Here is a 26,264-nt window from a genome sequence, read left to right as displayed (position 1 = left end):
CGATCCCGACCCCGATTCCCGATCCCAGCCTCGCTCCCGCCCCGCCGCCTCAGGCGCCATCGCGTCCCCCTCATGGCGCCCTCAGGCCTCGCGCTCCTTCCCGCGCGCCTTCCCGCGCGCCCACCGCGCAGGCGCGCTGGCTGCGGGCGCGGCCACAACTCGGGCCTCTCCCTCCCTCCTCCTGGATCGGGAATATCCGGGATACCGGCCCGGGAAAGCTCTGGCAGTGCGCAGGCGCGGCGGCGCCAGGCCGCGGGAAGGCGGAGGAGAGAGGGGGGGAGCGGGAAGGAGGAGCGGGAAGCGGGGCGAAGCAAAAGTTGCTGTGAGGGCGGGGCCGCGCCCGGAGTCGCCGCCGGGAGGGGGCGGGAGAGGAGCTGCGTGAGGAGCCGCCGCGGGTGAGCCGGGGGTCGGGCAGGGGGAGAGCCGGGGCTCGGGCGAGGGGAGAGCCCAGGGTGGGCGGGAGGTGGGTCGGGGTGTCGGGCAGGGTGGCGGCGGCGGTCCCGGCGGGGGAGGCAGCGGCGGTGCTGCGGTGGGACGCGGGACGGGACCCGCCGCCGCTTCCCGGCCGCGGGTTCGTGCGGGGTTAAATCCCTGCCGGGGTGCGTGGGTGCGGGTCAGCGGCGGCTCCGCGCTGTCCCCGCGCGTTGTGTAAGCCGAGGGCACTCTGCGAGCGCCGGGCTCTCCGGGTTTAATGTTTAACGCGGCGCTCACATGCCCACCGGCGAGTCTCGCAGGAGTGTTTTCCGAGGGCTGTCTGGAGCAGGAAATGCCAGTGCAGGTAGTTGTGGGGCTGTTTGAAATTTAATCGGTTCGCAGTGTTTGGGAGGCAGAGCTGTTTGCCGGGCTCGTACGGATGGAGTTTCGGGGGCGTGTAGGTAGGTGCGTGCAAATGGCATGCAAATCATCTGCTTAGCATCTGGTGTAAGTTTGCGTTTATCCCCTTACTTTGATTTTCAATGCAAATACTTTAAAAGCTGCTTTTCAGGGGAGACATAGCTTGTTCTCTCTAAGTGTGTTTTCCCTTCCCAAAATAAGTGTTTCACGTTTTACTTAGTGCTTTATTTTGTGTGTGCGACCCACCCCGCAAAAAAACCCCCCGAACGCTTAAGCTTTTTTAACTTTGAAGCTTCTGAGATTATTTTGAGAACAACTTAATTGTGTGAATAGTATTGTGCCTGACTGATGATACAGTAATCCCTTCCACCTCAAGGCAATGGAAAATGCATTGACAGACTTTATTAGTAACTGCTCTTATTTTTTGTGGAATGAAAGGGTGATTTTTGGTGTCGAAATAGCTCTAATGTTATAATCTGACTACAAATTAGCCTTGTTAAATGGTAAATAATCCTTTCTTCCCCTAACAAATTGCTGCAAAGTAAGAGGTATTAGCTGGTTATTTTTTTAAAATATCAAATGACTTGTGTAAGAAGTTTTCATCCCAGGCCAGTGGGATGTTGACAGTAAAAACACCTAAAATATGCACTTGACTTTCATATCAAAACTTGATAGTGCAGGATCTTTTTTGGTCGTACAGTGTGCATGATGTGCTACTGACAGCATTGTTTGGGTGTGAGACCCAGAGGGCTTTGGGGTCAGGGTATTGGCGCTGTCACGTGCTTTGGTTACACTGCTTTCCAAGATCTCGGTAGCAGCACTTTGTCCTTTTTCCTTGGTTAATGCCTCTTGGTAGAGCAAAGCAGTTTAGTCACTTGAGGGACGTAGTGGTGGCAACCAAACCCATTTCACAGAGTTCTCCAAAAACCTCACGGTTTAAGCAGAAACAGGTTGGAGTTTGTCGGGCCCGGGTTAAATGATGATGGGTTGAGGCTGGATCAGAATTTTTGATGTGTGGGTAGAGTGAAATGTTTGTAGGTAGGTTTGTGCAGGATTTGTTCATGAAGAAACATACGAAGTGTAGTGATTCAGACATTCTAATGTTCCCTTTTTTTTTTTTTTTTTTTTTTTTTTTTTTTTTTTTTTTTTTTTTTTTTTTTTTTTTTTTTTTTTTTTTTTTTTTTTTTTTTTTTTTTTTTTTTTTTTTTTTTTTTTTTTTTTTTTTTTTTTTCCCCTCCTCAAGCCTGGAAAAGATGTGTGGGTTTAAAGATGATGCTCACATTACCATTCCTTTTAACTCGGTTATGCAGTTTTTTCCCCCGGTGACTTAAAGAATTGGAAAGCTTTTTGGGAAGGAGCAGAACTTGGTATTTTGCACTTCTGTTAATGATCAAACGTCTGCAGAGAGAACTGAAAGGCAGAGGCATTTAATCTGGGATAAAAAAGCAAGTGTGAAAATTATCTCTGTAAGGATACATTCTATCTTTTTAAAGCTCAGGAAAGAGTACATTGTAGTCTTTGAACAAAACTCCTGGAGGAAGATGGAGAAACAAAAATCTTCCCTAGTGTTTGTGCGATGATTCACTGTGAATGCCGGCCCATGTCATGGGCTGGGAATTTGTATTCTCCAAGATCTTTACTCAGAGTTCCCATTGTAACCATTTCTGAAGGCAGCTTCCAGTCGTAACAGCCCAGAGAGGCTGAGCTGTGAACCTGTTGTTTTGGTTTTGCTGCGAACAGGGAAGTTTTTATTGGAACAGCTTAAAGAAAAAAATTGTGTACTTATATAAAAGCCATCTGGGATAGCATCTACCCTTCTGGTGCTCCCATCCTGAATGGATACAGAGGAGTATGACGTGCAGGAGCAGTGGTTTGGCATATGAGAGACAGCTAAATGGGTAAGGGCTGGGGAAGAGACAATAGAGGTCTTTAAAATAGAAACAGTCTGGGTTGGAAATCTTCGGGGATTGTTTGGAAGATTTTCTAGAGGAGATACCATCAAATACTCCTTTGGTGTCTTGGGGACTTCTTGAGTCAGTGACAGAAGGAGCAAGAATGTGTCAGACCAATGTCAGCCAGCAGTAATACACTGGTATTGGTCTTGTCTTGCAGTGTTGTTCTTGTTTCATCTTATGTGTCTTGCAAGTAAGTGCTATTAAATGAAGTTTTTCTCTCTCTCTGATGTTTCAAATAGCGAGAATTTGCATTCCTGTAAACATATTTCTTTGACAGCTTTTGAAGCGAATACTGTAATTTTCAAAGACCAAGACTGGTGACTACGAAAAGCATTTCATGTGTCTTCTGGTGCATGAGATCTGTTGCCAAAAACAGTTTAACTGAATGGTAAAGGTGGAAGGGGACAGGATATGTGCAGGGACCAAAAAGATTGGATTCAGCCCCATTGAGGTGGATGTAAGACTTTATTCCTTTCAAGTTTTGGCCTTTTTCTACAGTTTTGAAGAAGCAGCTTCACTATTAGTTTATTTGTTTTTTCCAGTCTGGGGAAAAATCATTGCAGCCTCCAGCGCCGTCACAACACAAGTCAGATTTTTGTTCTGCTCACGGAAATTGGCAATTTGAAATGACAACCTTTTGAGCTGTGGGAAAGACTCAAATTCTTGCTGTTGCAAGTTGTTGAATTTTTGATGGGTTTCATTCTGTTGGGGAGGAAACAGTAACCCCGGTCCCAGTAATGTTGGCTCACCACAGAGAACTCTAGTGGTTTCCCCTCATATTTTACTCCCTTGTAATATATTTAATCACTCTCCCCTCACAATTTTTGTTGTCTTGTGTCTAAACTCCCGAGTTACATCCGTTTAGAAACTGATTTACCGGAGCTGTCAGACTGTTGGGTGGGTTGCCAGGCTCGGCACAGAGGCGTGAGCTGCAAGCAGAAGCAAAAAGCTGTGTGGCTTAAAAGTAACCCCAGCACTGGGCATGGGGAGGCTTTGCCGTTAGGCAATTATGCAACCCACTCAGAGCAGTTGCAGAGTGAAGCTGAGAAGATGCAAATAGCGATTCTTCGGCCAAATTTCAGAGGCACAAGCAGTCAACTACTTTTGAACCCCCTGGCAGGTTTCCACCCAATTTGAGAGAAGGGACAGAAGCCTTAAAGATGATTATGTGCTTATAAAGTGCGTGAAAAGAGGCAGCTGGCTGGAAGAGAGAGACCTCGTAGGAAGATGTGAGGAGCAGAGTTGGCATGTGCCCCAGCTAGGGAGAAAACTGTGAGAGCTCAGAAGTTATCAGGAGCCCAGGCCCTGGTAATTCCAGTGCTCACAGAACCAACCGCTTATCTCACCGGTTTTATCTAAACGGATATAAAAGATGCTTAAACCCAAATGTGCTCGTAGAAGGTGATTCTACTAGGTAAAATAGCAACTGCACTGATGTCTAAGCTTCTTTAGTGGCACTGTTCTTACACTGAGAAGTCTGTGGCACTGCAGTTCCGTTCGAGGCTGTACCACTGCTGCAGGTGATAACACGCAGTTTTGCTGACAAGCGTGTTTGTTATTGTTATTGCTGTAAAGGCAAGTGCCAGAAATTTGTGACAGGCATGTCTTTTGTCCTGTAAGGCTGCACGACTGAGGCTAGTCAGGTGCTTGATGAGGTCACTGATGACTGAAGAACAGTGACTGAAATTGGGCAAGGTGGAAGAACTTGGGCTGGTAAATAGATACTGGTTTGAGAGCCCATAGCCCTTGTTTGGTTGAGAAGAGTTGGCAAAATCAATTCCGTTATTCTGAAGGGTGAGAATATTTCTTTAACTCTCAGCAGCTAAGAATCTCATGGAGTGTGTCAGTAACACTGTGTGAAATAACTGTTTTGCTGAAAGATTGCACCCACTGAAGACTTGGGATGTGGTTCAGTCACAGAATGGTTTGGGTTGGCAGGGACCTCGAAGACCATCTCGTTCCAACCCCCCTGCTGTGAGCCGGGACCTGGCCTTGAACACTTCCAGGGACGGGGCAGCCACAGATGACTTATGGTCCATCCACCTTTGATTCGGGGTATTAGTGGAAAAAGAAAGGGTACTGGCACTTCCACCTATGAAAACTGCACAATGAATGTGTTCTGAAACAATTTTTTTTATTAAGTGAATCACGATAACTTTTCCTGAAACCCAGCAGCTAAAGGCTTGGTGCATGGAGTGTTTTTTCCAGGGCATCCCTGATATGCAAAACAAAATAACTTCCTGTAAGTTTTAAGTGAATGAATGCTCTTTGTTGTAAGTTGTCCTGGAAGAACTCTTGTTTCCTAAGCAGCACGTGTATTTCTAATAAGACCTGAAACCGCTATGCATTTCTAGTTATTCCCTACAGTTCTTTTTCCTTGCTCTTTCTGGGTTTATTGAAGTGAACATAAAGAAACCAAAATTGCCGCCTGATGTTGTGTCAAGGTCAGTTTGCAGTGAGATCTCAGAATCTTTGCTCGGTGTCTGCCACAAATCACACTTACCATCTCCAGTATTATTAAATCAAATTACTTACGGGTGAGATACGGTAACATCAGTAAACAAACAAACCCCATCTGATTATTCATGGGGCAAAAGAGACTTTTGGTTATGTTCCAGTTATTGATTTATTTTTTTTTAATAATGCAAGCAAGTACCAGTGCTTCTTTTAAATAAAAGGGATGGTTTGAGGGGTGTTAAGATTTCATGCGTGCTGGTGAAACCTAAGGTGAATATCTTACTTGTAATGTGAAGCCAAATTCACTTTTTTTTTTTTTTCTTTCCCACATTTGCAACCCTAATTGCTTTGGTTTATATAAATTTATTCTGTTCTGTGCTGTTACTTCAGATGTTTATGTGGGTGATGCAGTAATGCCAAACTGGTAGAATAATCCATTGTTGTGAGAGAGTCGCTGCTTGGGCTCTACATGTGGTGATGTTCTGGATGTGGAACCGTTTAAACCTTAAACACGTTCCTCCAACAATGAGGGAAACAACTCTTATTGTTGGGATTGGAAAATCTTGGAATGGGTTTTTGGAGGCAGCGAACAGAATGTTCCTGCTTTGCTCTTAGCAGTGTTTTTCTGGGTGCTTTGAGAATGCAACTGGGTTAAAGACCTCATTTTTAGGTAGTGTTACTCATGTATTGTACGGTCTTTTTATAAGATGCTGAATGTTGGTAGAAGAACCTTTATAGTCATGTTATTATGGTCTTTAGAGCTATATAATGATTCTGGAGATATATTATTATGATAGAGAAAATAATTTAATTTTTCTGCCTTAAAAAATTTTTTTTAAGTGGTGATTTTTTTCTCATCCTTTTCCCTGGTTATTGCATCTGCCAGTAGATTAGGATACTGTTTTAGCCGTGATCTCTTTTCTGATTTAGGAACTCTCTAACATTTTGGAATTTTTTTTCTTAAATTTTCTTTTTTTTTCCTATTTCAGGTTCACCGGAAAGCGAATGAAATAAGCATGGAGTCCTCTAAACTGGAATATATTTTCATGGGTCACAGTTAAAAGTAAAAAGAAGATGGAGGGAAATGAGAGAAAGGGAGTATAAAACCTGTCAAGAACTTCCCATTTTTGTGATTATATATATAAACTCTCGATATAATACAACTAATGGTTTATAGTAACACTTCACTGCTATCCCTGGAAGAAGTCAGTGACTGTGCAGCTTGCTTAACAAGAACTTATACTCTAACAACTTTGAACATGTTTTAACCTTAACTGGACACCTTTTATTTTATTTTATTTATTTTTTTTTTAAGTCTGAGAGTTGAAAACTTTGCTTAGCTGTATTTTTACTGAGACACCGATTCCTGATGGAAAATGGACTTAAACCCACAAATGGTTACTATTGCACAGAGTTGAATGGAATGCCATGACTTTGGAAATATTCTTGTAGAACCACCTTCTTTGCCTTGCACCCATCATATCCTTAAATATTCAAGAGTAAACCTTGCAGTTAGAAACTCTAAAAAATAATGGCATGGGTGAAATTCCTAAGAAAACCTGGGGGAAACCTTGGAAAAGTTTATCAGCCTGGAAGTATACTATCCCTGGCACCAACAAAAGGCTTATTGAATGAACCTGGACAAAACAGCTGCTTTCTTAATAGTGCTGTTCAGGTAAGAAAAAACTTGATTTATTAAACATTTTTTTTGAGTAGCCTTTCCTAAGTGGATGGGGGGAAAGAAACGTGGCAGTTAAAGAAAGAAGACTCTGTCTGGAAGGAATTTCACTCAGCAATTTCATTTTAAGGAGTTGAGAGTATTAAATATTTAACGTTGCAAAATAAAACTATGTAGTATTTTATTTACATGCATCAAGAATGTCAGGAAAACTTCCCTTTTGTATTTGGAAACTTGGGAGTCAAATAGATGTACAGACTTCCTGTGAAAACTGGCAGGCTTGAAAATGGCAAGGATTTAAACATGGGAGATAGGAGAGGTAGTGCCATGGTGTGTTTGTGGTTGGTATCTAAATGCGTTCAAGATAAAAATGTGGAATGTTTGCTGGTTTGCACTCAATGGGAACAGCATGACCTATATTCTCTTGCAGTTCTGCTATTTTTGTTTAGGGTGCCCTAAAATTAAACCCTATGCAGTTTTACTTACAGTTCTAGACAATCCTACTGCCCCACAACACACTGCTGGTCCTCAGGCAGTGGCTGATGGTTGGTGACTGCCCTTTTGCAAGCAGGAATGTGTTCCTTTCTTTTCTCTAACCTCCCTTCAACCTTCAGGACTGAGCTTTGGGCTCTGCTTTTCAAGCGCATCCCAATTCATTTTAGCTTTTATATTTATAGATAGGATATTTTTTCCCCCTGGATTTGCAGCTGTTCTGTTACTGTGCGTCTTGAAAACTCGTTTTTGTGGAAGGGAGGGTGTTATTTTTACTTTTCTTTAGCGGGTAACTTTCTGAACTACTTCATGTGTACCTAAGACACTAGATACTGAAAACTGTAGCCATGCTGATACTGCCTTTGTGTAGAGTAGCTGCACAAATAAAAGGTGGTAACACACCTGTTTAAGCACCAGAACTATTCTGAACTGTGGAAAAACAAATGCATTTCAGCAATCATTTTAGTAAGAGCTCATAAGAATGTGGTATAGACTTATGGAGAGCTGTAAGAAGACTGCTACAATCCCTGGACACAGTTTAGCTTGCTGCTTCTTTGCTTAGGAGTCCTTATTTTTCCAAAGTACAAATAATTCTAATAGTTAAAAAAAAAAAAAAAGAGATCTAAATTTCAAGAGCTGAAAGCAAAACTTTCACTTCCACCCCCACAGTTTACCAAACCAAAGGAAAAGGCCCACAATATTGGTACTTAAGTTGTGCATTATGTGAAACGAAGGAAGAAATTAGCAGCTACTGTATGTTGTGCTAAATGAAGAACCCTCAGAAGTCGTTACTTGTTTTCTCTGAAACTCTGTTTTTTATAGGTATTATGGCAGCTTGACATATTTCGACGAAGTTTAAGAGGTTTAACTGGGCACGTGTGTCAAGGAGACGCCTGCATATTTTGTGCTTTAAAGGTAAATAGTAAACTTAGAATCATCCCTCAAAAATGAGGGAAGAGTAATTTAGATTGTTTTCATTAAATTACGTCTGTATCCTACATATGCCTGGGGGACTCTCTTAAAGTCATTCTTGTGTAAAAAAACCGGTTTAGATATAGGGACATTTGCAACGGAAATATTTTCTTGTGTTTAGAGAGGAAACTTTACACAAAATTTAGTCTAGTTAAACATAAAAGTTCTGTCAGTGCAAATAAGTCATACTGTCTTTTAAAGTATGGTAGTAGATCCAGTGGTAAACTGGGAATCACGTATCTGGAGAGAGCTGAAAGGAACAAGACTATTGGAAAATGTTTCACTGAGGGAGCGATTTTTTTTTTTTTTTTTTTTTTTTTTTTTTTTTTTTTTTTTTGATGATGCTAAATGGTAGGCAAAGGTAAGCCAAGTATTTAAGAGTTTACCCTCAGGGAGCTGACTGAGTGTTTGGGGCAAGAAGTGTTTGCAGTGACATTTCCTTCAGGATGTGTATAATCTACGTACTGTGTACTTTTTCCAGTAATTTTTAGTGTTTATCATCACTGCAGTATTATGCAGTTAGTTTGGAACGTGTCTCTGTCTTTTTCCAAACGTTTTTTTTTTTTTCCTAAAAGATGCTGTTTCATTTCTTTGGTTAAAATGTTTATTTTTAATAAGCCAGCAAGTTGAGACTACACATATTCAGACCAACTTCCTGGGGCTTTTATTCCAACCTTTTTCAAAGCTCTTGACTCTGAAGAACCCATTAGGACTTTTTGTTTCCCCAGTGTTTCGATGCACCTCGTGTTCTTCGGTGTGCTGGGCACTTGATTTTGTTAGTACAGAAAGTGCTGACCCATAACTGGGGCATACCTGCGTTTTCAGATTGAATCTCGCTTCTGTCTTGGGGTGGTGGCTGTAGTTCAGGTTTGGCATCACTTTAAGCCACCTCCCAAAGCAACGCGCTGCCTTCAGCTGCTTCCCGAGGCTGCTCGAATTTATGGGAATCTTTATTCTTTCAAGCTTCTGTTCTTGAGGGATTGATGACTCCATGATGCACCTTGTGGGATTTATCTAAATGGCTCACTGTGCATGGATGTTTGGCATTGCCTGGACGGAGATCTTCCTATTTTGATCCACTCCCAAGAATACTGTTAAAAAGTGGTATTGCTGCCTGTTCTGAAATTGGTGGGAATGGAATTAGTTATTTTTTTTTAACAGCAAATCTGTGATCTTTAACTCCCTGGCCTATGCACTGAGCTCAAAACCTTGCAGTTAATTCATTTGGAAGTATCTGTCCTGAGCTGTTATGTACACTACTGGTTTTGCTTCCTTGGCTCTTTAGAGATGGTGGTTGAGTAATTCTGTTTGTTCTGTGTTCAGAACCTGGGGCGTTTTAATTTCCATGCAATGTATGTGCTGGATGAGGATGCATTTCAGTAACTTGTTTGTGACTTGGGTTGGTTTTTTGGTTTTTTTTTTTCTTTTTGGTCTTGGGCTATTTTAACCCTTTTTACTTGTTCACCAGTTAAAGAAGGATATTATCTACAGATAGCTTCTATAAACTAAAAGCAGAGCCAATGAGTTCTAGTTTACCTCTGTTCAATCCATTAGCTCTTTTCTTTTGGTGGTGTTCAAGAATTAAATATGCTCTGTTCTTTTTTGGATAACACTGGGGTGGGACTTTGACTCCCCAAACGGAGCAGAAATATCTGCACAGCTGCTTATCTGTACTTTTTTTTTCAGCTGGGCATAAAAGGCTCTGTTGCATACCAAAAATTACCTCCAGCCAAAATGAGTGTTGATGACAAGTTTTCAAAGGAGAGCTGTTAAAAGCTTCATTTGGAATGTTTACATGGAGATAGTGACTGTAATTTTTATCAGTAGTCCCTGCTTTTTGTTTTGAGAGGGAACTTTAAATATTTGACAGACACCCTGGAATGCATCATGGTTAAAACAGTAACTTTTGTTAGCACTGAAACTTTGCTTATCTGTTGCATCTGTGCCTTCTATCCAGAAGGAACCTTTGTCTCTGTTCCCTTCATTTCCCTCTAAAGCTTGACTTAGAATTCTTGACAGTGGAATATACCCTGTAATATCTGAAAATATGTGATTCATTTAATAGCTTTTAACTTCCAGTTCTTTCAAAATCAACCTTCCTTGCTTGCTAAATGATGAGGTCGCTTGCGTGTGTATCTCTGCCAAAAAGAGAAAAGTAGCAGCCAACTCTCTCTTCTGGGAAATGAAGGAAAAATCAAGTGCAATTTATTATCATGTTCTGGAGCTGCAGATACTGACCTGTTCTCTTGTATTGTGTGCAGCGGGTCAGCAGTGAGCTGATTTAATAGCAAGGATTTATCAGCACTCAATCTAATTTATGGGAGGTTTTTAATATCCATAATTTTAATAACGATGCATTGCCCTCTGAAGTAGTGCTGTGAATATTGCACTGTTTAATGAATGGTGGGTGTAAAACTAACCTGAGTGGTTTTCCACTACGCCCTAACAAATACACACCATCTGTAAAGATGAGATACATATGGATGAACTTCTATTCCAGTGGCCAGATTTAAAAAGCTGTGTAATTACAAACCAGAGGGTTTTGGGAGTTAAAGTCAATCATTTGCACTTTTATATACTCTTATATTGTTGTTCTATTGGATCAAAGTTCACTTCGATAACAAAACTTCTTATCGTGGAATCGGCAACAGAACACAGAAACCAAGTACCTCCAGGAGAAAACAGGAATTTGTAAAGTTGCCTAGGCTTATAAACATTATAAATACAAACATTTCATGTATTTATTCAAGAACTGATGTATTGGTGTAGAACTGCAGTGTCTACTCAAGTGGGCAATGAAGCCAAGTGATTGTATTTCTTCCTAGGCAATCTTTTCACAGTTCCAGCACAGCCGAGAGAAAGCCCTCCCGTCGGACAACATGAGACACGCCCTCGCAGAGAGCTTCAAGGATGAACAGCGTTTCCAGCTGGGATTCATGGATGATGCAGCAGAATGCTTTGTGAGTTTTATGCAGAATTGTGTGTAGTTGATGCCAAGCTAGCCTGTTGTTTTGGTGGCTCCAGGCTCACGGGGAGGATTCAAGTAATATAATGTTCCTGATCTTCTTTATGCCAGTTCAGGGCAGTGAGGATGGTGAGCTCTGAGTCACTCTTGGAAATTTTTGGGTGGAGAGAAGGGTTATCTTCTGAGGAGAAGCAGCACCTATGGATTTGAATATATAGTCTGTTCTTCCAAGTATTCTCTCATCAGCTGTTGAAATATATTCCATTACAACTCACCAGCTCATTACTGAATTCTTCTGCAGAAGAGATTTCCATTTTCTTATCCAAGAGTGAAGGGATACTTGAAGATCCTGACTTGCTGTAGTTTATTTTCTGCTTTTATTGTCATTGAAAAACATGAGCCATTAATATGGCCATTAAAGATGACTCCAAATGGCACAGAACTCCAGTAAAGAAACCTTCCAAAGAGCTCCTGTGTTAGACAATGAAAATGTTAGCCATAAAACACTGACAGTATTAACCTTCACACGCAGATTTGAGGGGCAGAAAACTTTGCCGCTTCAGTGCTTTGGACTTGTCACAATACTTCATGAAATAACTTCATAAATGAAATAAGTTCATCTTTTGGAAGAATCCACAAATTAATTCCCCCTACCTGCCAGATGCATTTTCACCTGAAAGCAATTGTTTGAGATCTTGCAGTCAGGTTAATGGATTGCAGTCTTGAAAGAGAGCCTGTCATTAATGTTCCATCTATTCAAAATGCATTTGAACCCTGAACTAATCAGCTGTCTGATCTACCTGAATAGACTCCCTTCTTCCCATTACCTCTGGTATTTTAGGCAAAAGAGATGAAAATGGCCATGCAGATTCAGGGGCCAAACTCATAGCAGTCATAGTACTTTTTGGTGCCAAGGGGAGTAGCTGGGAGTATTAAATTGTAATGGTCCTCACGTATTCTGAGTCCATCAGTTCAGTTTGTATTTACGTTGATGTTTCTTTTCAGGAAAATATCCTCGAGAGGATTCACTTTCACCTAGTGCCAAACAGTGAGACGGATATGTGCACTTCCAAGTCCTGCATTTCCCATCAGAAGTTTGCTATGACGCTGTACGAGCAGGTCAGACCTTCCTTTGATTGCTTTAACAAAGAACCCGTTTTCTCTGTGCTGAGTGAATAAAAACCCGCGTCTTTGTGGTTTGTTGCAGTGCGTCTGTCGCAGCTGTGGAGCATCATCGGACCCGTTGCCTTTCACGGAGTTTGTGCGTTATATTTCCACCACAGCCCTCTGGTAAGTGCTTTCTGTGCTTTGTTACTCATTTTTCTATATCCTCATTTCCAATAAGAAATTAAGAAGAGTAAGTTAATTGAGAGTTGGCCGAAACGTGTTGACTCTGAAGAAGTGAGATCCACGGTTATGTCATTTGTTTTTTACAGTAACGAAGTAGAGAAAATGATGGAGAGGCACGAACGTCTCAAGCCAGAAATGTTTGCAGAGTTGCTGCAGGCAGCAAATACTGCTGATGACTACAGGAAGTGTCCTGTAAGTAAACAAAGATGCTACATTACTTTAAGGTACAAGGGAGAACTCTTCAGGATGATAAACCAGGATAAAGTATTGCCCTAAAAGCAGGGTTACCTCTGGCTGCTTCAGCACAGACCAGCTTAGGGTGAAAAAAACCCCTAAACTCATATTTTAAGGCTCCAGTTATTGAGATTTTGATTTTAAGGTGGTGATTGGTAGAAGTTAAGCTGTAGCCTTCATCAGGGGGTTTTTATGATGAAGAATGTTCCCCTTAAACTGTTAGAAACAAACACCACAACTAAATTTTAGAATTAGAAGAAGTTGCAGAATTACGTTGTGCTAATTCTTGTGTAGTAACTCCCCTTTGGACTTCCATTTTTTTAAACACCTCTGTTTTCCCTCCCATCATGTTGGTTTTTTTCCCTTTTTTTCAGAGTAACTGTGGTCAGAAAATAAAAATTCGTCGTGTTCTTATGAATTGTCCTGAGATTGTGACAATCGGCTTAGTCTGGGATTCAGAACACTCTGATCTGACAGAAGAGGTTATGAGGAATCTGGCAACACAGCTTTATCTTCCTGGGGTACCTGACCTAAAACTTACTCTTTGCTTACTCTAGAATTTAATTTTACATGGATTTTATGGTTATGTAAATATTTGCAACATAGAAATACTCACATGTATTTTTAACAGCCCAATTGAACTGCACAGTTTATGTCTGCTTTTCCCATTCTTTATAATGTGCTGCTTGATGTAGTTACTGTGAGAGGGGGAAAAGTCCTGTCAGAAATGTTGGTTTTGTGCCTAAGTACAAAGGTTAGTGTAGGTGTGTTCCTAGTTGAAAATCTAGGAATATAATTTTCAGTTTGAAATTTGTGGAACTATTCCAGAGCATTAATATTTTACTCTTTCAAATAGGAAAGTAGTCAATACCAGTTGCCTTGGTGAAATGCCAGCAGCAGGTCAGAAAACTGAGGCTAAATGTTCTACCCACATTTTAAAAGATACAATCTTTTTCTACAGCTGTTTTATAGAGTTACAGATGAAAATGCCAAAAACAGTGAGCTTTTCCTTGTGGGAATGATTTGCTACACGAGCCGACATTACTGTGCCTTTGCCTTTCACACCAAGAGCTGCAAATGGGTGCTGTTCGATGATGCTAATGTCAAGGAGGTAAATGCTACTTTTACTCCTACCAAATTCAGTGATCTTTTCTTTCCTAGAGCGCATTCTCCTGACACCAAACTTGAAGAAAGTCAAGGCAGCGTTTTTATTTTAATAAACCTTTAGTTTTGTAAACCGGTTTTCACGGATGAATTCTGGAGGTGGCTTCGCTGCTTTCTAGTTGTGCCTGACAAATGCTGAATGTTCCAGAATGTTCATGCACTTGTGCACTGTTGAATTTGTACTTCTTTTAAAGAAAGAGAAGATGCTGTTGTATTCATAGGAATGATGTTCTAATTGTTATCCCATGGAATATTATTCTTTCTGCTGCAGTTCATGTACCCTGATGTGTTGAAATGTGTAAACTGTTGAATCCTCATGTACCTTTGGAATTAGGCATTTGGTACTGGCTGCTTGATAAATTATTCTTTATTTGGATTCAGAGCTGTTGTTAAAGTTTTGAGGTTTGTTTTGTTGGGGTTTTTTTTTCTTAGATTGGAACAAAATGGAAAGACGTGGTCTCCAGGTGCATTCGGTGTCACTTCCAGCCATTGCTGCTATTTTATGCTAACCCAGATGGCACAGCTGTATCTCCAGAAGATGCACCAAAGCAGATTATTCACTGGTCTCAGTGTAAAACAGCAGGAGGAAGTGGGGAAGACTTGGGTAATTAGATATATTTAAATTTTTTAAAATAAATATCAGCTATATTTATGAAATGGGGTTTATAAAGGAGGAGGTAACAGATTGGCTGCTTTGTTCTTATCAATCATTATCTAAAGGGTCTCAGAAGAGATTAGTCTGTATAATCGATGTTAGAACTGTTTGGTTAATAAGGGAATAAAAATTGAGACTAATGGATAATAGGGAAAAAAGATTTTCTGTTGTAGACTGGTCAGAAGTGCTTTGCACAACTTCAGTAATTTGAGAAGAAAATTGTAGTGTATTTTTATATGCATGTGTTCTTACGTGTGTATTGAAACATTTAAAATACCTTTTCAAAGTGCTATAAAAAGATACTTTAAAGTTTCATGCACATATAGATTTGGAGTATGTGTGTCTATGTGTGTGTGTGTATATATATATATATACACATAAATATATGTACAGAGAGCACAGTTCAGAACTTTGGGAAAAACCAAAAGGAACTTCGGGAAACTTCTTTTATCTGAGATTCACTCGCTGTAAGAATCCAGCCTTTTGGTTCTGCAGTTTGTACTGCTGTCTTGTTGGGTTTTTTTTAAATTTTAATCTTAAACATAACTTACAAGTAAATTAAATAAAAGCCAAATCGAATTTGACATGTTCCTCTTCACATAATGCATAGTGATAGGACACAGACTGCTTCAGGGAGGAAAGAATTGAGGACCCTCTTCCACTACAGGCTACCACTATAAATATGGCAGTATATCAAATATACTAGTATATCAAATTCCCTAGTACAGGGAAATACAGTGTGGGCTTTTGTGAGGTTTTTCTTCTGTTATTTTTTCATCTGCAATTTTAAAAAGCTTTTTTTTTTTTTTTTTTTAATTTAGATATTGAAAATTTTAACTTAGGGAGCTTTTTTCTGTCTAAAGACAAATGTATTGTTTGACAGGATTTGAAAAGCATTCTGCTGCTAAATCAGAGCACGTGAAAGAGAACGGAATTGGAGATCCCCCTAATCAAAGGAGTAATAAAAAGCTTCAGCCAGATAATTCAGCCTTCAGTAGAAGCCACATTCAAGCAAGTGGTGGTAGAGGCCCAGGTTTGTATTCACCATTCCCACCCAAAAAAAACCCAGATATGCCTTATTATAAACTATTTCAGATTATGGCATTTCAGGTGTGTGATAACCTCGGGAGCAGAAGTGTTTCTAGAGGAGGAATTCCATCATTGACTGACAGTTGTTGTTCAGACATTCATTCAGTGTTTAAGTAACATGTGAATATCTGCCATGGAATGTTAACTTTTCCAGAGAACTGCAAATGCAGAATATTTTTTATTACCCTTATTATTCCTTCACTAAAGCGGCTCTTGAGGCTTTGATCCATTTCTCAATCGTCATCAAGCTTTCCAGTCAAGTTGTTGGTCAAAAGGCACATTAGTGACTTGAGGCTGAGGGGAGGCTCTGTGGATCACTGGCTACCCAAGGAACACTTTTCCCCAATAGTATTGTGATATGCAGCATTATTTGTAGTCCTCTATGTTACTGGACTTTATGCATGGGAAGAAATCCAATTTTCTCAACCTGCGTTATGTAACCTATCAGTCTTTTTAAGTAGTACTAAAATAAAAAAAATTTAGGATATGGTCCCTAAATGGTCCATATTTGTGTGTTTTGATACATTTGTGTGTTTTGATGATGAATGCCTTTTGAGTAACGGTCTTTGACAAGAAGTGTTTTTTGCAGCTAAGTTGGGTTACAGCGATCAAAAGGACAGGCTGAAGGACTTATCCAGAGAGTGTGCTCAGAAAGCTGCTGACATGAAAAACTTCCCATCCTTACGAAAAGATGTGGACAGAGGACCAAAGAAAGAGTCTGGGAGACAAAGAGGTACGTTTTAAAAACGTGACCAGAGAATCCATGGGTTAAATAGCTTTCTCCCTTTTAAGAGAAAGTCAGTATTCTGAAATATGTACTGGATTTGGAGAGAAACATTAGTAGTGTAACAATATCATTTACAACCCAAACCATTCTATGAAACGTGGATAAGAGCTGTAATGGAGCTTTTTTCCTTTTGTTCTTACAAGATGTGATTGGGGAAGACCGTTGCAGTGTGAAGTCAGGATCTCCTCCCATCGGGAACGGCCTCAGGCACTGCGTGGATCAGCGGATATACAGCAGCCAGGGAAGAGGCCCCTACAAACACGACAACGCCCCGCACCCAGCAAAGCTTTCTGCACACGTGCTCGGATCAAATAAAACTGACCCTTTCGCTGCTGGGGAGAAACCAGCCACGAGGACACGGCCTGATGGTGTCACTGGTTATGACACGGACACCAGTCAGGACTCCAGGGACAAAGGAAGCAGCAGGAGCAGGAGTAAAGGTTGGAAACCGATGCGGGAGACGCTGAACGTAGACAGCATTTTCAGCGAGAGTGAGAAAAAACAGCACAGCCCAAAGCACAAGGCAAACCTGAGCAGTAAATCTAAGCACGAAAAGGAGAGGAGCTTTAACCAGTGGCCAAAGGAGAACCAGGTGCAGAAGGCTTTAATGACTATATACGAGGACGAAACGAAACAGGATACAGGAAGCCGAAGTTCACTGGATTCGGAGGGAAAAGGGAACGCTGAAAAAAGCAAAGGGTTTACGGAGAGAAAAGTCCACGGTGATAACTGGCAAATTCAGAGGACAGAATCTGGATACGAAAGCAGCGATCATATCAGCAACGGATCTGCAAATCCGGACTCACCTGTTATTGAAGGAATCAGCCCGGCAGATGTCAAGAATGTGAAAGACAGTGCTTCCTGCAGGTAATGCTCATGCTCTTAGTGCTTGCATAGATGGTATTCATAGAAAAACAAGCTCTTCTAATATTTATGTAGTGTTTAGAAAACAAAATAAAAAAAAACACCAAGAAAACATCCCTTGAAACTTGCTTGGGGTCATGCGTGTGGAAGGCTGGAGTGTTTCTAGAAGTAAGGGTGTGGGCAATTAAGTGTTCCAGTTGCCTTCACGCTGAGGCTGCAGCACTGGTTCTCTGCGGAAGGCACTGAGCCAGACACTGCTGAGCCTTGCTGAGGGACAGGGCGTGTTCATTCGTAGTAATTGCTACACTGCTGTACTCAGGAGATTTTTGGACTGTGGGTGACTTTCCATCTGTAGTGGAACACAGTGTCCATGTAAATCATACTTGTAACATTTGTACAGACAGGCCCTGACGAGGAGATGGGACTGGCAGGAGGTGAAATCTTGTGTGCTGCTACTGCTCACTGTGCTGAAATTCACCTCAGATATATATATTGATCACCTGGTAATTGATTGACCTGTTTGAAATAATCTTTGCTGAATACTATAATATTACTAAAACTGGCCAAAAAAATGTGGTTAGTAGCCATATATCATTAAACTTACCTAGAACTGATGTATGTTAGTCATTAAGTATCCTGTTCAGGGATGTTGTGTAATTTCTGTCTGTGAAGATGCTCCTAACCCAGCAGGATGTGATCCTGGGCATGGAGTTGACCCTGCTTGAGCAAGGGGAGGGGGTTGCACTAGATGATCTTATTTCATAAAGAATTGTGACAAGTTTATCAAAACAAACTTTTTAGTTAAAACATACAAAATGCACCTTCCATAGTGAAATGTCCTTTGATTATTTTGAAACCACGAGGAAGCAAAATCAGTCATTTTCCTCTGTCCGTATTCAAAGATTCAGGTCATCCTAAATTTTTTGTGGATCAGCACAGCCTGTCACGTGTGGGAGCAGTGCTAAATGCAGTGTTCAAATCACATATCTGCTTCTTTTACAGCGAACAGAACTTGTCAACCAAAAAAGCTGAGCATGTGTTACATTCGGTGCCCCAGCAGAACAGAAACTTCCACGGTAAGAGCTCCTAGAAAGGTTAAGCTTTGAAGAAGTGTTTGAGATGGACCAGAATTTGAAAATACATTAATATCACCCAAGAGATAGACAGATTTCTGAATAGCCTTTTGTATTTTATCACTTTGCTGCATAAAGTAATGTCTTCATATGTCACAGAATCAGAAGATGTACATAGCATGCATCATTGCTTTTTTTTTTTTTTTTTTTAACAAGCCATAAGCAAATATTTCAGAGTTAGGCAATTTGTTTATCAGATTGGCTGTATTTTAGTATATTAGAAGAAAATTGGCATGGAATCTGTGGCTGCTTTGACCACGATGGAAGAGGTTTTCTTATACACTTATTTTCAGCAGAGATCTCTCTTACTGACTCATCCATAGCCTGTGTACTCTGTCTTCTTGAAAATGGCAGAGGAAATCTGTTTTGTGGGTGTTTTTCCTGCACAGTGAATTAGAAATTTTGTTAAAACTTTTCAGTGAGTTATACTGATGGATGAAGATGAAAGGTGTTCATATCCTTTCTTCATTGTTGTTGGTTTTCTTTTGTTTTGGCAAGTGTGCATGTTTCTCCTCCCCCCTATCCCCCCCCAAAAAAAACCCAAACACAAAAAACATTGTAATTTTGTTCACTCCCTGTGTTTTCCCCAAAAGCATATCTTGGTGGATACTAAGGAAGATTTTTTTTTTTTTTTTTTTAAAGGCCTGGGTGGACTGTGGTACCATTTGTTTTCCTTCAAGATATGAAGCAATATCAGGAAGAAACACTTGTAATAAGGAAGTCTACTTCCTTTTACATACTAATATGTCTGCTGGGGTTTTATAAAGTTGATAAATGCCTTGGCATATAAATATTATAGGTCAGCATGAGGCCAGCCAAAATCATTATCTGCTGTTGCTGAAACAATGGAAGGGTGCTTGTACAAAGAGGGGCAATAAATATTAGGCCACTTCCTCAGGAAACATTTGATTTTTATAGATATCATACTTCTTCCCAAATAATGTATAGTATAGTATAGTTTCTCCTAAGACTTAAAGTGGGAACCACTTCTACCTTTTCTGTCTTTATTCTAATCTATTTTTTGGTTGTAGAAAGAGAACTAATTTGGTGTTTTATTTTGACAAGCAAAAAAAGCCCCAAACCCCAAACTGGGTTGCAAAGATCTGGTTTTGCAGGACATTCACTCTGCTTTAGTTCTGTACCACACCATTCCTATCAAACACACTTGGATAGGAAAGAAAGAAAAAAACACCAGTGAAAAATACATAAAGGACTTTGTTGGCATGAAAAATAGGTGGGTTAAAACAATGGTTGAGCTTGTAATGAGTGTTCTCTGGAGAGAACTTAAATATACTTAAAGGTTTCAACATGCATTGTACATTTTCTTTAAGTGTAGTGACTTCAGGTGATCCTTGGAGTTATCATAAAAAAATTGACGATAGGATCCCATCTAATCAGTTATTTCAATTCAGTAACTAACTTTTGAATAGCTTTATAATAAAAATGTATGTATTTAACTCAGTTGTGAAGATCTCATGCGTGCAAGTTTTGGAAAATAATACTTTCAGTGGAACTGATTACCAGACAGAAAAGATAATCTGAGGAATTTGATAATTTCACATGTATAGTGGGTAAAGACTTATTTAGTCTCAGTTTTAAAAGTGTGTCAGGATACCTTTAGCAAGGACAATAGTAGTTACTTTCATGTCTCAGTTGTATTACCTATGTTTTACCTCTGGGTGTTATGAACAAAACATGGACTGGTAGGTAAGAACCAAAGAGGCTCCCAGAAAATAGGACTTTTAAAAAAAAAAAAAAGTCCTTTCTGAGAGAGGAATGGAATGTAAGAAATCTTTGTCAGGCTCTCATGGCAACTCCAACAAATATGTCTGCGTGGGTTTTCTGTGTGGAAAACTTCTTATGGAAATAATGTTGGACTTGTAATTCTGCCCACCGTTGGTGTAACTGTGCTTTTCCAGCTCCTTGTTTTTAACTGGAGCTGAATAAGGAAGGCTACTGTTCAGCAGTTGAGGAATTCTGCCCCTGACTTACAAAAATAAACTTATTGTTAGAGCATCATAAAGATAGAAACACTGCATCACACAGTGGTGGGGAGATCAAATGGCTGCTGCTTACACTGGCAGTGAGCAGTTGATACCTAGTGCTGAAGCAAAGGTCCCCCAAGGCCAATCCCTAATTTGTGTGGTCAGATTTTGGCAGGAAAAGACAAATATTGAGTAAGCAGATGTAGCATCCATCATTCATATTAATGACTCGGTGTTTATGCAGTTTGAACTCGATGAACTGAGGAGGCAAGGGGGTTTTTTTTTGGTTATAAGGAACATGTGACGTGAGCAGTGTGAGGGCAAAATTTCCAACCTCACATTCTTCCAATTGAAGAATGATGACACTAATTTTAATAGTTTTCCTGTTAAGAATTAAGATCAGTAACGTGAGACAACTCCAGCTGAAATCTAGAATCATCCTGGAGCTCTGGTGAGTGTGCAAAGAAGAATCCAAATTGCCTTTGTTTCCAAAAGTACAGTTCCTTGAATATAAGGATTTTTTTTCCAGAAATTTGTCACCATTTCTTAAAAATAATATTCTATTTTGGACAAGTTATAACTTCTTGACTTAGATTATGTTCTTGTTCCACATTTCCAAAGCTTCCAGTAAGTTTACCTGTAATTTCAATTTAATTAAGAAAATGTCTGAGTTAAGAGAGGTGAATTATGTGTTATGAAAAGTAGTACAATTTGGTTTTTTATTGATAAAATTATTTTTTAAAAAGGTAGAGTTTTTTGGTTTAAAAAATGTCTAGGAAATGTGCAGCTAAAACCCATTAGAAGGAAACTGAATTTAATGTGTAGTTGAGTTTTTGTTGGAGATTTCTGTATTTCTGTTTATTTGGGGATTTTTTCCCCACAGAAATGGGAGTTAGCAGGTTTTTGCACCTGTTCTGTATTTGTAAACGGAGATTCCAGAGCAGAAGTTCTGTCCTAACAGCGGGCTATAGAACGGATATTAATATTTTGGAAATCTCGATGGACTACTCAGATGTGAAAATAGGCGTTTATAAATCTTAAAAGCAGGCAGTTTGTACCTCCTAGAACAGTTTCCTCTGCTTTATTGCCCAGCTCCTCGGGCCCCATGGATAAGGATGGCTGGCTCCGGCCGAGCGCCGTGCTTGCGCGTCCCACATTTTTTAGGTTCGCCAAGCACGCGGGGCCGAAATTCCCAACGGAGCCGGCGTCCGGTTTTACCCGTGCATGGCTGTCCTGTCAGCAGAAGGGGTGGGGGGGAAATAACAGGTCTATTTTTAAGCCGGCTGGAATTCCGCGGGCACCGAGCGAGGAGAGGCGGTGGGAGGTGGCGGGGCAGGCGCCGGGCTGTGCCGGTGCCGCTGCCGCTGCTGCCGCCGCCGGGCCCGCCGCGGGAACTGCCGCGCCCCGAGCCACAGAGACAAACCCATCGCCACCGTGGCGGCGGGGCGAGGAGAAGCGTTCCCTCTTGGAAACGCTGCTCGGTGTAACCGAGCTCGCTGCTAGGGAACTCCGCGGAGCAGTTTTTAGGCTTTCCGTCCGATTAATTTAGCTGTCCCTTGCCACCGTCACGCGGGATCGCTCGGTGATGGTGTTTTCCCATGAGTATTGTTTCTAAGGCTGGGGTATTGTTTGTCGTGCAGGATTTTTAATTAATTTCTTTTTTTCAGTGTCAAGACTTGAAGGAAAGCCGTAGGGAGGCTTTGTCTCTTGTGCTTTATGCTGGTTTAGCCTCTGCTACCTGTGCTCTTGCTCAAAGACGGGGGTGTCTTTAGTCTTTCATCACTTAAAGACAGGGCAGATACTGACCATCAAAACGAGCATCACCCAAAGATTTTAGTTTAACTCTGTTCTGTTGTTGGGCTTTTGACTTGTGTGTTCATGAATCAAAAGTTACAAGACCTATAGGACTTAAACTTGGGGAAATGAAACAGGTGTGTAGTTATGAGTCTAGTCTATACATAGACAAAGGAAGCCATTCTAGTAATAATGATAATAATAATAATCCATTCCTTTGAATGGCTTCAGAGCAGGTGACTGATTATAATGGGCATTAGGAAGACTTACAGTATCTATCTCTAAACAAATAGACTGTTGCTTGTCACTTGCCAAGAGAGTGTTTTATTCTATGTGGAGTTGACACAAATACTTCAATACTTCCTTTATTTACTGTTCACTGCGAGCTGCCTTGTTCAGAAATTGTGTATTTTCAGGGAATGTTTTTTTTTGCCTGTGAGTAAAAAGAGCTGCTGGAGTGGGAGAGCAGCAGTGCTGGCCCAGGCAGGTGTGTGTTTGGGGCATATGAGTGACATGCTCTCGGTCTGCTCAGCATCTCTGTGAGCTGTACAGTCCTGCTCTAACCTTTTAAATGTTTCAAAGAATGTATTTCTTTAAACCTACATACCAGAAAATTTCCTACAGATTATTTAGCATTAAGGTAAGATCTGGCCACCTGTCACAGATTGTCTTCAAAATGGCTATATTGATTAATCTCAAATCTTGAAAGGCATTATTTGCCCTGTTTTGTTATGTGTTGTTTTTGTAACCTCTGAGCAATTACAAGGAAGGGATTGGACTGTATATATGCTTATTTTGAAATACTTCTTTTTTCTACCCCCAGATTTGAGGAAAGACCAGTTGAATTCTGAAGTGAACTACAGACCTCATGTTGGTTTCCCAACAGATTTACATTTGCAGGTGCCCAGTCCTCCAGTAAAGAGGTAATTAATACTGACATTGATTTACTCTATAATAGTTGTAGAAATACTGAATTCTGTTGTGTTACAATAATCAATATTAAGCATTGAAAAGTTAAGGTATTGAAAGCTTCTGACAATCAATCTAAACACAAGTTTAGCAGGCAAAAGTAACATTCAATATTTGAAAAGCGGATGTATCAGAGTCACAAAGATGCATAGAAGAGAGCAGAGGTTGTGTTTAACATAGTCCTGAATGTTAAAGGAATTTATCTTACCTTGCATCTCTTGCATTTTACATTTCAAATGAAAGAAACCTTGGAGTAATTAAATGCAACTGTTAATCAATGGCTGTAAGTTAAACAGATTCCAGTTCTCTCATCGGTTTGAACATTTAGGCAGTTTTATCAAGACTGTCTTAAAAGATCCTTGGGTTATTTGAACCTCTTCACATGTTTTTACGGATACTTATATCTTGTGTGTTTTTTGTATTTTAGAGCTGAAATGCCTGAGACCACCAGGAAATTCTTCCCCTCCTCAGCTCTCCAGCCAGTTGTCAAAGACATCGTGAAGTCAGAAAGCAGGAACAAGGCAGGCGAACAGAAACCTTCCGAGTGGCTTCAACCAGACAGGTTTGAGAAGGTGAACGTGGCAGTGTTCTGTCCTGATGGCCTGTCCCACCCCTACCCCGAGAACACCTGTGGCAGGAAGCTGCTCCCCAGTGACTTTGCCCCCTCTGCCCAGCCGCAGTCTCATCACACAAGAACGCTCGGTCCCAAGGTGGGCTTGGGGCCCTGCGTGCCACAGTCCCTGCCGGAGAGGCCCGTGGTGCTTCCCGCCCCTCCCGCTGAGCACCCGCTGCGGAGGGGGGATGCCCTCTGGGTGCCTGAAGCAGTGTATCAGAACGTCCCTCCCCCTCTGCCACCCAAGAAATACGCTCTGAATACTTTGCCGGGATCGGAGGGTAACTCTGCAGCAGAGGTAAAACCCGCAGAAGCGTTGCAAAGTAATCCGCTGAGGCAAACGGGTGCTCCTCCAAAACCTGCACCAGAACCAAGTGTACTCCCACCAGAACAAAGGCTGAAAGAGCCCTTTCCAGGGAACGAACTGTTTGTCCACAAACCGGATTCTCCACCTCGCTTGTCAGTCAATGACTTCTGGACCGTGTCGGAGAACTTGTTAAAGAAAGGATCCCGCCACACGGGGCCGAGTCCCGGCTACGTGGAGGGGAATGACAGCGTGTCCCTAACGACCTACTTCTCAGTCGACAGCTGCATGACTGACACCTACAGGATGAAGTACCACCAGAGGCCCAAGCTGTATTTCACGGAGAGCGGGAGCTTTCCCAAGGAGAAGCATCCTCCAACAGCTGGGGTAGACCTGAACGCTACATACCACGCCCCCCTGGAGCCCAGGCACCCCCCGCCCGAGCCGAGGTACAAGGCCAGCGCAGAAGGCATCCACTGCAGCCGATAGATCCATAAAAAAACCCACCCCCGGATCTGACATTTGCATTTCACATGGTCTGTGAACGGGCACAACCCTTGAATGTGTGTGTGTGTGTGTGTGTGTGTGTGTGTGTGTGTGTGTGTGATAACCAGGTACCCAGCTGACCGTACTTTGCGTGGGAGTTCTGACTGTTCAAATGAATATGCAAATTGGAGGCGCACGGAGGAGAAGAGGTGCTAAACTTGTGGTTCTTTGATTTGTTACTCTAGTTGCCTTAATGCTTACCTCTGTTACTCAGCTTGTCTTCTACAGTTTGTACTACACATGGTCCCTTGGGGTGTGCACATCTTACAGCAGTGGGATCGACTGGATGTTACTAAATCTGTAAGAAGATTTAATTAGTTGCAGTTTAAGAAGTGCTCCTTCAGACTGCGGTCACTACCTACTTAGACTAACAAAAGGGATAAATGTATTACCACATCAAATGCAGTAAATGTAGTAATAATAGAGTATTATTTGTCCTGAGAAGTAGCAGGAGATAACGTGGTTTTTTTCAGCTGACTTCTCTGAAAGTCTGTGCTTTCACAAACCTTCAAGTGTCTTTAATACAAGTTTACCCAGAGGATTTATTTTTTATTTGAAAAGCCTTAATAATAATAATAATAATAATAATAATAATCCTTTAAAAACCGTCCTGGTTTGCAAATGTTAAATGAGACTTTCAAAGGGAATTGAAGTAAACCGCAGTAATACTGTCCTATTAATACAGCTGCTCTATGTTAGTGTACATTTTTAAACACATTTATCAGATTTTGTTCACCCTATAAGCTATATACTTCAACTTATTAAATTTAACCACATCTCTTACAAACTGATATAAGAGAATAGGATGCTAATTTTAAATGCAGAGTTATCATGCAACTATGAAAGATTAGTTTTGTAAGGTTTTAGATAGAGTTACTGCTTATGTTCAATTCTGATTTATCCTCCAAGTGCATACAAAGTAATTGCTGCTATTTATTAAGCTTCCCTTTTCTTCCATGGGGATCACACATTTGATTCTTTTTTTTTTTTTTAATTAATTTTTTTTTTACTGATGTGTTTCCCCCCTTTGGAACAGCCCTACACATGGGTATGGTCTGCACTGGCAGATCAGAGTGAATGTGTAGCCATTCAGCCTGTAGTGGCTAAGGGGCAGGGAAAGAAGAGGTTCCTCTTTCTCTGCTCTGTCACTGCCTACAGTTTTGGCAGCTCTGGCATTTACCTTGTCTTTTGTTAACCTGACTTAGTAACAAAGAGGAGGATTCATTTGGCTTTTATTTGGTTAGTTAAATCAGTGCACAGAACTTTGTAGCGTGTGCTGAGGCAGTGGCAGCAAAGCCTGACACAATCCAAAAAGGCTACATTTTCCCATTATTCACAGTGGAGTGTTAACGTGGGGTGCTGCTGATTATACCTAAATCATCAATGCCTTTTAGTTATGAAAATAATGCCACAAGGTTAAATAT

At 41.0% G+C, this 26,264-nt stretch overlaps 1 protein-coding gene across 3 annotated transcripts; it reads left to right on the top strand.

Annotated features, from left to right (window-relative positions):
- The first annotated feature begins 299 nt into the window (after positions 1–299).
- On the top strand, positions 300–25,791 carry USP53 (ubiquitin specific peptidase 53). 3 transcript variants are annotated; one of them, XM_027886966.1, is made up of 17 exons: positions 300–395; positions 6,236–6,921; positions 8,239–8,331; positions 11,214–11,348; positions 12,359–12,472; positions 12,561–12,643; positions 12,790–12,895; positions 13,312–13,458; positions 13,899–14,048; positions 14,534–14,705; positions 15,640–15,789; positions 16,435–16,578; positions 16,776–17,499; positions 18,499–18,572; positions 23,232–23,331; positions 23,805–24,856; positions 24,887–25,791. In XM_027886966.1, exons 2-16 carry the CDS (start codon positions 6,778–6,780, stop codon positions 24,781–24,783), a joined length of 3,315 nt encoding a protein of 1,104 aa, XP_027742767.1. In that variant the 5' UTR covers positions 300–395; positions 6,236–6,777; the 3' UTR covers positions 24,784–24,856; positions 24,887–25,791. The 3 variants fall into 3 exon arrangements, with proteins under 3 accessions (XP_027742767.1, XP_027742768.1, XP_027742769.1); XM_027886967.1 differs by lacking the exon at positions 300–395 and adding an exon at positions 653–778; XM_027886968.1 differs by lacking the exon at positions 300–395 and adding an exon at positions 840–875.
- Positions 25,792–26,264: the final 473 nt, after the last annotated feature.

This window comes from Empidonax traillii, unplaced genomic scaffold (genome assembly GCF_003031625.1).
Source record: "Empidonax traillii isolate 1590-97213 ecotype Southwest subspecies unplaced genomic scaffold, ASM303162v1 scaffold199:size790550, whole genome shotgun sequence".
In the NCBI taxonomy this organism is placed as follows: Eukaryota; Metazoa; Chordata; class Aves; order Passeriformes; family Tyrannidae; genus Empidonax; species Empidonax traillii.
The sequence above is the reverse complement of the archived record's forward strand: the minus strand, read 5'-3'. Positions and strand labels throughout refer to the sequence as shown.